General features: G+C 35.3%; 1 protein-coding gene across 5 annotated transcripts; it reads left to right on the top strand.

The window, feature by feature from the left end:
- The first annotated feature begins 1,522 nt into the window (after window positions 1-1,522).
- LOC116125262 (probable ubiquitin-conjugating enzyme E2 24) lies at window positions 1,523-10,453 on the top strand. Of its 5 annotated transcripts, XM_031410991.1 has the most exons (11): window positions 1,523-1,907; window positions 2,553-3,450; window positions 3,622-3,755; window positions 3,875-5,187; window positions 5,230-5,418; window positions 6,484-6,603; window positions 7,291-7,725; window positions 7,823-7,886; window positions 8,692-8,831; window positions 9,127-9,438; window positions 9,917-10,453. In XM_031410991.1, exons 4-11 carry the CDS (start codon window positions 3,886-3,888, stop codon window positions 10,157-10,159), a joined length of 2,805 nt encoding a protein of 934 aa, XP_031266851.1. In that variant the 5' UTR covers window positions 1,523-1,907; window positions 2,553-3,450; window positions 3,622-3,755; window positions 3,875-3,885; the 3' UTR covers window positions 10,160-10,453. The 5 variants fall into 5 exon arrangements, with proteins under 5 accessions (XP_031266851.1, XP_031266849.1, XP_031266847.1 ...); XM_031410989.1 differs by having other exon boundaries at window positions 1,523-1,887; window positions 3,875-5,418; XM_031410987.1 differs by having other exon boundaries at window positions 3,875-5,418.
- The last annotated feature ends 1,031 nt before the right edge of the window (window positions 10,454-11,484 follow it).

Genomic DNA, 11,484 nt, shown 5'->3' with positions numbered 1-11,484 from the left:
GATTTAGTAGATTTGGAAGCATTTTTGTTGCTTCCTTTTCTCCTGTCTTTTAACAATACTGGTAAGACAAGATCTTCAACTGGGAATCTAAGAAGTGATGCCTTTGCATATTCTGTTTCTTTTCTGAAACATTTGAAACAAATTATGAGCTAACATGTGAAGGCCATCACGGGAATTTCCTCAGATATCAAAACAAAAACAAAAAACACAGAAGGGCCAGCTGACATTATTTGATGCTTTTGCTATAGGTGGCCAAAAACAAACCCCATTTCATTTGAGCATACAATTAAATTTTTGCTTTTCATGTTGTGGGTTGTTGACACATGGATCAAATGTGCAGCAATTAGAGAGATTTTGATTTTTGTTGCATGCCACGTGCTTTCTTTCTCTAGGCAAAGAAGAGGTTGACAGAATCATATTTGCCTTTAAAGCAAAGTCTAAATTGATTTGTTTTATTATTTTGAATAGTATTTTAGAAATATTATTGATAGTTAGAATTGAGTGATTATTACGAGGTAGAATTTAAAAACTAACAAAAAATCCTATAGGTTTGCTAATTTAACTTAACACCCCAATATATAATTTTTTTGTAAAATAACAAAAACACTCCCACCACACACCACCACCATTGGAATCTGGCGTTATGGTGCACGATCGGCTGGATTTCGTCTGTCGTGCACCGAGATGGCCTTTTCTAGCTAAATCCATCATGGATCTAGCTAGAAAATGCCAGATCTACGACTAGATCTGACTATGTTTGGTCATCAATGATGGCCAAAGATATGGTCGTCGTTGAAGACCAGCTACGGCCAAAGATCTGGTCATCAACGATCAGATCTTTGGTTGTGGATCTGACCGATAAATGATAGATTGGTGCACTACCGGTCAAATCTAGTCGGTAGTGCACCATTATACCAGATTCCAACTACTTTTCAGCAGTGGTGATCAGAATCTGGTAAATGTGGATGGGTGGGTGGGGTATTTTTGTTAATTTCTAAACTTTTTATAGGGGATGTTTAGTTAAATTAATAAACTTAGGAGGTTTAAAATAGTTGAATAAAATATAATAGTATTTTCAGGATAGGGAAACAAACGTGTATTTTGTAAATAGTATTAATAGGATAATAAAAATAATTAAATAAACGGACAGTTATGAAATCAAGCTACTGCATTTTTAGTCTCATTAAAATGTTTTCCACCCTGGTGAACATAATTGAATTATGAAAATGAAATAAACCCATTTTAAAAGGTAGAAAATAAAATAAGCTGGGGTTATCCTGGACATTTAAGGAACAAATATGAGATTGAATTCTCACAAGTATTAATAAAGGATAACCAGTGAAATATTACTTGACCGTTAATTTTAAGACCTAAAAAATTACTTAAGATATATACAAAATATCCCTAAGACTCGGATACCCAAAACAAAACAAAACAAAAACAAAAATTAAGTTGGAGCCGTGCAATATTTGTCTGATACTGTTGGTATATTCTTTCCCGTAAGAATTGAATACATAATTCATAATCTATTTCTGTTACATCTCAGAGCGATGTGAAAGCACTCAACAAAACACACAATACACCCATCTGCCAACCAACGAGAGACAACTGAGTGAGAGAGAGCGCTAAGTCTGTGTACGTGTGCAATGTGTTCAAGCTTCGTTAATGGCTTGATGGGTGAGATTCAGGGAGGAACTATACCTCTCTGAGTTTCCTACCTCTTTCCTTTTTTTCTTTTGCTTTCGTTCTGTTTCTTGGTTGTCAAACAAAGTGCAAGAAAGTGAGAGAAAATCTTGGAAATGAGTTGTTATCACCAACTTCTGTTCTGGGTTGACTCCCTTTGATCAACAACTCGTGTAGTCTCTGTGCTGCTTTCTGCAACAAATGGTTCGCCCCTTGCCCTTCAGGTTCTTGCTTTAAATCTCTCCTTTTAATTTCACGTTTATTAGGTTCTTGCCGTTCATGTATTTAATCAATATGTTATCAGTTTTGTTCTAATCTTATGAGACTGCTTTGAGCATGTTATTTATGATTCTTAGAGTGATGTTTTTGAAAGAAATAGTCTTTGGAATTGAAGTTGGTAGGTAAAAAGTTCATTTAGAAATAGATGGAGGATGCAATTTGAATCTTTCTGGCATCATGTATTTCTGTTCTTTCTCTTCCAAGTTGATGTTTTTGTGTAAAGTTCTGTCTTGGATATAAAATTTAACATGTCTGCAATGCATATTGATTGTTTATGAAAGTTTCGTTCAACATGAACTTAATATACTACCCAAAAAGAACTTTAAGGAAGTTCAAATTTCTATGGTAATGAGTATGTCAAATTTACTTTAAAGCAAATTCTTATAGCTTTGATTCTTTTTATTGGTAGGGAAGTCTACGATGTAAGTTTAAGAGTAAATTTACCTATCATGTTTTTATACTGAGATATTTCTTTAAGAAAGGTTGCTGGAAATTCAGTGGTTAAAATTGCATTCTCATATTCACCCCTTTCTATTATCTCTTGATATTAAACAATTTTAACACAATATTGAGATTAGTTGCTGTTGCAGATCCAATGAAGATGTTATATGGGTTAAAGAGGCTTGCTTTACTCAAGGCAAAGACAAGTGCTGATTGAAGAGGGATCATACAATACATGGCCAAGCTTTATTTGAATCAAGTTGTCAGATATGCTGCTGATTGATTGTTTCAGTTGGCAACTCAAATGTGATTAATCTTGATGTTTTCTGATATTTAGTTGAACTTGTTACGCAGGATCCTTTGTCAGTGCATCCACTGACTGAAACTTTGGCTTCATTTTGGGGGCAAATCTCCTTTGGCAATATAAATTCAGTTCTTTAAAGTAACCAAAATTTTCAGATTTTGGCTGTACAAATTTGCAACATTTAGCTTTCTGGGGCAAATCTTCTTTGGCAAAATCAATTTTAGATTTCCTTTGGTTGGATGACCTTCCTTGGCAGTGGCTAATCGGGGAGAAACCATTTTTCTTGGAAATTTATTTGTTCGGAACTTGATCCTCACTGCAAGGCAAGTCTCCTTCGGCACCCAGAGTTTCAGTCTGACTGTAGAACAATCCCATCTTGCAGTTGTAGCTCTTTGATACTTTTGCAGTTGGGAAGTCTCCTTTTGAAGTTTCATCAAGTGAAACGTCTGTCCATTCTGGGCAAATCTCCTTTGGCATTTGGAGTCCTTACTGGACTCCAGTTAATCCCTGCAGGGGCAAATCTCCTTTGGCATTAGATTTCCAATTTTTCAGGTCACATTATCCTGTTTGATATATCGGCTTATCAATTGGAAGATCTTTCATTTAAGTTCTCAGCAAAAGATTATACTTTTTTTTTTGGAATCGACGTCAACTAGCAACCCTTATTGCAATACAATTTAAGGACTTACTTGGCATCACCATTAAAAGATTCAATTCCCCTTCAAGAGGGTGCAAAGTTGATGGTAACTCTCTTCATCCCTACTCTGTAATTATTTTTTTTTCTGGGTTTGTACTTACAAATGTCTATTATTGACCGTAAGTTACTCAATCTAGCTATAATGAAGTGAACATTAGTTCAATAATTGCTCTTAGATTCCGTTCTTTCTCTTATTAAAATTAGAATTACCATACAGGTTATGTGCTTTCTTTTAAAAAATTGTTTTCGGGTGAAAATCCTGCTCTAATATAGAGTAGAGAAGAGCAAAGTATTTGAGCAAATTCCAGAACAGAGAACATCAATCTGATTTCATCTGCATTGGTGACAGAGGTGAGAAATTTTGATTGATGAGTTATGCAATTAAAGTTTCCTCCATTTCTACCTTCTTTCTTTTCCTTCTAGGCATGTTATTTATGTAAACTAAGATGTGTAAATATCTCTTTTGTTAGGCATTTCAACGATGGATGTGCTAGTTAGTGACTCTGATTGGGAGAGTTTCAGTGAGAGTGGGAGTAGTGATGGGCAAGAGGAAATGGATACTTTGTATGGTGGGCATGCTAGTAGCATTTTGTCAAGCTTGGAGGAGAGCATTGGGAAAATTGATGAATTTCTGTCCTTCGACCGGGGATTCATACATGGGGACATTGTGTGCTCTGTAACAGATCCATCTGGACAGATGGGCAGAGTGATTAATATTGATACCCTAGTGGATCTAGAGAACATGCACGGGAAAGTTATGAAAGAAGTATGTTCCAAAAATATCTTAAGGATCCGCTCCATTTCGGCTGGGGATTATGTGGTCCAAGGTGCATGGCTGGGAAGGGTGGACAAAGTGATTGACTCTGTTACTGTCGTCTTTGATGATGGGACAAAGTGTGAGGTCACTGCTGTGGATCAAGAGAAGCTCTTACCTGTTTCCACCAACAAGTTTTTTGAAGATTCACAGTTCCCATACTATCCCGGACAGAGAGTGCAGCTTAGGCTATCCAATGCTTCCAAATCAGTTAGATGGTTATGTGGTACCTGGAAAGAAAATCATGTTGAGGGAACTGTTTCTAAAGCAGATGCAGGTCTGGTTTATGTGGATTGGCTTGCCTCTGCTCTCACAGGTTGTGATTTTAGTTTACCTTCTCCCTCACGTCTACAGGACTCAAAAAATTTGACCTTGTTGTCAGGTTTCTCCCATGCAAATTGGCAGCTCGGTGACTGGTGTATGCTTCCAGCTGCTGATTGCAAGGGTATTTTAGAGCCTTTTTCTGTCAGCTCTTCTGCTTGTCATAATAAGAAATTTGAAAGAGGATTGAAAAGAAGAAACCTTTGTTTTACTGTGGCAGAAATTTTTGTTATCATCGGGACGAAGACCAAGGTTGATGTGGTGTGGCAGGATGGTAGCTATTCTTTGGGAGTAGAGTCTGCAACGCTACTTCCTATTAATGTTGTGAATGCTCATGAATTTTGGCCTGAACAGTTTGTACAGGAAAAGGGCATTTGTGATGATCCACATATTTCTAATAGTCACAGATGGGGGGTGGTGCGGGGTGTGGATGCTAAGGAAAAGACTGTAAAGGTACAATGGAAAACTAAGGCCCTGAATGAAGCAACTGACCCCATTGGAGATCAGATGGAGGAAACTCTGAGTGCCTATGAACTTTTAGAGCACCCAGATTTTTCCTACTGTTATGGGGACGTTGTGTTTAGGTTGGTCCATAACCGGTTTACTAATCAAGCTGATAAAGACCAGAAAAGCACCGAATTTGGCGTGGTTAAAGCTGATGAAGACCAGAAAAGCACCGAATTTGGCATGGTTAAAGCTGATGAAGACCAGAAAAGCACCGAAATTGGCATGGTTAAGGAGGCCACTATGGAAGGCCAAAACTATGGTTGGGATAAGAATGATTGCCCCGATAAAGGTTACCCATCTTGCATTGGCATTGTTACAGGCTTCAAAGATGGTTCTGTGGAGGTGAAATGGGCTGCTGGTTTTACGACCAAGGTATGAGAAATTTGGTCATCCTTATTGTTTGATTGAAATTGGATGTGGTCAGTTTTTTTTTTTTTTTAATTAATTAATTGTATATATTTTTTGTGGAGTAGGCTTTCCGTTCCACTTGGTTTTTAGACTTTGTTATGAGACTTTGGAATTGGTCATGGCCTAGTGTGGTGTGCATTTGACTCCATAATTAGTTGCTAGGAAATTTTTCTGAAAATCATCTCACGCAAGATTACTTTATATTTTAGGTAAAATAGAATGGAAGTTTAAATTCTATGTTTGCATATTTTGATGTATAACTGAACGATTGTAATCTGACCATACTTCATACTTGTCTACACTATTGTTTTCCTTGTTCGAGGGCAACTTCCAGTAATTGTAACTCTTGCTCAGATGGCCCTCTTATCATAGCCTACAAACAATATTTTGCTCAGCTGCTTTGGGATCAATATACAGTAATTTTATTTTCAAAGATTGCTGATTAATCCTGAGTTCTTTAACGTTGCTTGATTATTTTATCCTTTTGGCATTATAGTAGCAAAACAGTCTCCAAGTCGTACGATGACAGGCATCTTTCAATGGGTGATGCTTTTATGCGTCAATGGATGAACACTTGCATGCACACATGTTTTGTTGATATTAACTAACAACAATTTTAATATAATTTATGGGTTATTCTGCACATCAAGCCCCTATTTGAAGGGTTGCATGTGGCTGTGTTAAGTATATTTGCTCAGGGATAGATTCAGACCCTAAAAGAAAATGGTGGTTGAGACTACTATTAAGTTTGGTTCAGGATTGATCTGTTTCTCGCCCTTGTAGAAAAAATATGGAATAGATGCCTCAGCCATCCTTGTGGGTCTACTGTAGGATCCAACCTTCAGTGACCATTAAACTTGTATGATAACAGAAGTACTAGGCATAACAGTTATGGTTTTTCCTCATTTATCCAACGGCAGCTACTTAAGAAACTTGTTTTTCGTTTACTGGGTATTCTGGCTTTTGCATCACTTGGTTGTGTTGGTTAGAAGCTCAGCATCCTTAAATTTATAATTGACATTTTTACAGGTTGCACCTAATGAGATTTATGGGATGGACAAATATGAGGGTTCAGCTACAACTCCTGTGCTCCATGCAGAAAATGACGAGGAATTGAATCAAGAGATACATGACAAACAGAAAGGAAAGGTAAAGTAATTTCTTGTTCTCTGTGACACACACATCCACACACATATGGTCTTAGAAAATGATGGTCAACTTCTCATTTGACTGCTTCAATATTGTGAAAAGAAGTGGGGAAGTCTGTTACTTATAATAAGGAAGTGGGAAACTCTAGTAATAATTTGTTGAAAATTAATTGATTGAATAATTTGACAAATGGAAACTTTCTTCAAAAAAACAGCGTAACTTTACTCTCTTAAATAATGATCATTATCTTAACTAACAAATCTTGATAATGATTCAGGATGTTTACTGAACATTTGTGGCTTCTGGTTATATTTTACTAGTTATTAATGGTACATGATACATTTGAGGGACATTCCTTTTGGAAAATGTGACATATAATCTAGAACCTTTCTTCAAGTGTTATCCCATTCTTTCATGCTATTAAGTTGGATTTGTAAGAAGTAGCAAAACAAAACATATTGATAGAAACTGGATCATGAAAGCAGCCACTTCAACCTAACCCCGTATAAAGATCAAGTATTTGTAGCTTGACTTTCAATGAAAGGTTATGAAACAATTACTGACTATATTTTCTTATGTATAAACTACTTTGCATTTTCTGGTATTTCAAAAATGGCTTGCAGATAAGTTTGTATTATGTGCATTTGTCCCCTAAAAAGCTGAATAACTGTGTATTTTTATCCTCAGAATTTGCCTAATTTGAATGGCGCTGGTGAAAATTGCAACAAGTACCCATGTGAATTTAGTTCCTTTTTCCTTCCTCGAGCTGCCATTGGATTTTTCGCAAGCATTACGACAAGTCTGTTTGGATCCCGTGGTTCCACCCCTCTGTCATGCCCAACATTGTCTGGTCATATATCTGGAGATGCAAATGAATCTGATCTTCTCCTTAAAAAAGAGATATCAACAACTTGTGATAACTGCAGTGAGCCACATTCGACTGAGTTGCAAACATTTGGACAGAAAAATTTATGTGAGGAAGTTGAGGATAATCAAGAGAAAGATGGTTTCAAACTTTCAACAGCTTGTCAGAACCCATATCAATTTAGGCAGTTTGATATGGTTAGTGATTGCTCAGATCACCACTTTCTCGATGCCAGCAAGGGTTTAGCACTACCTCAGGTTAGAAACATGACTCAGTTATCCCAATAACATACCAATTAACACAATCAAACAGTCAGGTTATTCCCCTGTTTTATTTCCTTTGTTCCCTTTACAGGTGAAAAGAGCCTGGATGAAAAAGGTTCAGCAAGAATGGAGCATTTTAGAAGCAAACCTTCCTGGTTAGCACTTATCTTATTCTGCATATTGTCCACTGTATTTTATTTTATTTTTTTTTTTTTTCCATTTTCTCTTAAAATTTAATATCTGATGGATAACTTTTTAAAAATAAATGAGTGAATTGCAGTAGTGGGTTCACCAGTCACTGTTATTTCGTGGAGATAAATTTACATTTTTGATTATTTTTTACTAAGTTAAATTGAAAAGAACTGCATAAAATTTGAAAAAAAGAAAATGATAAGATACCTAGTAGGTATCAGCTACATTCTTTGTCCCTCTCTTGCTATAATGTGGTGCTGCGCAGTATTTATCTCCTTATTTTATTTCTTTTACATTTCTTCTATTTATTCAACAAAGAATTCCTCTCTTTCCCTGGAAAAAAAACTACAGAAAAGGGGAAAAGAATTCCTGAAAAACATAATTATTATTGTTTTAGGAAAAATGTATGATCAGGGATTTTTACTTCCACTTGATAACTATTGTTATTTATATATGGTGATAAAAACAAAAATCAGTCAAGTTCTTCATCTGAAAAATGTGACACAGCTACTAACTATTAGAAAAAGCCGGGGCAAAAAAGGATGGGGAAGGGAGGAAGAGAAATAAACAAGATCCCCTCACCTTCGTGCAGTGTTTGGCAATGTTAAAGAAGAATAAGTGCAAAGGAAAATATTTTAAGTTCAAGAAATTATACCACACAATATTATTATATTTTTGGTTGCTAAATGCTTCAAAAAATGAAATGCTAAAAGATGTGAAAACCTCGCTATCTGGCTGAGTCTTATAAGACTTTGGTTTGTTGAACAGAGACAATCTATGTTCGCATCTATGAAGAGAGGATGGATCTCTTACGAGTGGCCATCATTGGTGCACCTGCTACTCCATACCATGATGGCCTCTTCTTCTTTGATATATTTCTTCCTCCAGATTATCCTCATGAGCCACCTGTAAGTTTTTTATGCAACATTTTCATGTGCTTGTCACTGAATTTATGCTTAAACAATGAATGATGCTTTGGATATGCCGATTTAAATAGTGCAAAGACTATTGTGTTTTGGTCATTATCTTTTTCTGTGTTGTAGAAGATTAGAAGATACTATAAATCTGACTTTCCAATGACTGTAGCATGTCAAGTTTCACCGGTTAATAAAAAAATGTCTATATACATCCAACTATAGAAATATACTCATTAAAATGACTCTTGTAAACTTATGCAGTTATCTGAACATAATTTTTATGCAGTTGGTGCATTACCATTCTGGCGGACTCCGTGTCAACCCTAACTTGTATGAGTCTGGGAAGGTCTGCCTTAGTCTTCTCAATACTTGGACAGGGACAGGCACTGAAGTATGGAATCCAGGAAGCTCCACTATTCTTCAAGTTCTTCTCTCCCTTCAGGCTCTTGTACTCAATGAGAAACCTTATTTCAATGAGGCTGGATACGATGAGCAGATGGGAAGAGCTGAAGGAGAGAAAAACTCAGTGAGCTACAATGAGAATGCCTTCCTTGTCACTTGCAAGTCAATGCTTTACCTCCTCCGCAAGCCACCCAAGGTAAGGTCTTAAATTTGGAACCTAACAATTTAGAACTGCAATTTTTTTATTTTCAATTAATTTCTATGTTGGTAATCACTTTTTTCCGTCATTGAAATATCATGTAAAAGATGATTGCTGGATTTTGACCAACATATTTTTCTGTTTAAAAAAAAAAAAAAAAGAAGAACAAGAACAAGAACAAGAGATGAATAATAAACCATTTTCTTTAACTTATTCAAGTGGCATTAAGAGTTTTTAGATGTCAAATAAGATTTAATTTTACCCACCTTTTGGTAGCTGCTACAAGAAGCAGGAATAATGTACCTATGGGTTTTTAGCCTCAACATTTGAATTCTATTTTGTATATATATCTTAGCATTTGAGAATTAGAAAAAAGAAAGGTGGAAGTGCCAATGGACTGAAACTGATGCCATTTAGAAACCCTTGGCTATGTTTTGTTTGATAAGTTGGTGATGTTTGATTTTTACTGATGCAGCATTTTGAGGTGTTCGTGGAAGAGCATTTCATTCGTCAGTCCAACCACATTTTGTCAGCTTGTAAGGCATATATGGAAGGAGCTCCAGTAGGATGTGCTCTTGGATGCAGAGACAGTGGAGAAAATTCCGTGCAATCTTCTAAGGGTTTCAAAATCATGCTTGCTAAGTTATTCCCAAAGCTTGTGGAGGTGTTTTCAAGCAAGGGAATCGACTGCAGCCAATTCACTGAGCCAGAAAATTGAATATCCAGCCGATGTTCAAATAAACACAAATCATCTTATATGAAGACGGTCCTACATTGTGTATAATATCAAGATATGCTTGGTAAAAAATTCAAGCTTTTCTGGTTTTACAATTGCCAGATTGTATCATAAAATTGTTTTGAATAAGCTTGTCAAAAATCACAAGCAGGTTGTGGTGATTATAATGGATTGCAGACTACAAAGAAAGTATGTGAAGTCATTCCTACAGTGTAATATGTAAAATATCAATATATGCTTGGTGATGATTTTAATGTTGTGTGTTTATTTCTTTCACTATTGTTGTTAATAATGTATCAGTATTACAAAAACAGCTTCATAGAATATCTTTTCAGACTGCAAAACAACGTATGTAGAAACAATTGTTGGTTTTGGTGTGCATTTTATATTCCCTGTAGCTTACTGGTAAGAAGAAGAATTTGTTTACAATTACATTGTTTTATACTAATGCTAATGTTATCTTTTGTATGTAGTCTTAATCATGATTTAACCTTGACCTAATAATTTAACATTTCTTTTACAAATTTGGAGCATTTGAACTTGATATATGAGATTGTTTAAATTATATTTAGAATTACTTAAATAACAATTAATTTCTCATTTTCACCTTTTATTTTTTGTTTTAGGTAACTAGGATATCTAGACCCACATTGGAGTCTACTTAATTCTTAAGTTCACTGAATATCTTATAAGTTCAATGGATTAAGATAATTATACAAATGTGATAAGTACTTCTTTTGCAACTCGAACACAAAATCCTCTGAATATAATTAATCCAGTGATTAAAATGTTTGTTATCCGGCCACAAGGGGTGAGGTTTCATTTTCACCTTTAGTTATGCTTAAACAAGGTTTTTATCATCATCTAGGGTAGCAGGTGGAGTAGTATTCACATATCATTCTTGTTAGCTACTTCCACTGATGACTTGGGAACAAGAATGTGATGGTTTATAATTATATTAATGGTTTATGTGAGAAAATAAGGTAAGTAAATTAATTTATAATCTACCCTATTATCTTATGTTTCTTTATTTATAAGATTCTGATCCGAATCCCCATATTTGGAATATTTTTGAGAAATTTTAATAGAATTTAATATATATATATATATATATATTAAATTTTTTAGTTTCTTAATAGGGCCATATTGCAACATACTAATGATGGATCTTTAAAAGGGATATATTACAATGGGTGGGAAACTTATAGGTGACATTTTGGTTACAAGTGATGAAATTATTATATTCTAATGACCTTANACCGATGACTTGGGAACAAGAATGTGATGGTTTATAATTATATTAATGG

Source organism: Pistacia vera, unplaced genomic scaffold (genome assembly GCF_008641045.1).
Source record: "Pistacia vera cultivar Batoury unplaced genomic scaffold, PisVer_v2 Contig162, whole genome shotgun sequence".
In the NCBI taxonomy this organism is placed as follows: domain Eukaryota; kingdom Viridiplantae; phylum Streptophyta; class Magnoliopsida; order Sapindales; family Anacardiaceae; genus Pistacia; species Pistacia vera.
This window is presented reverse-complemented; position numbering and strand designations above follow the sequence as displayed.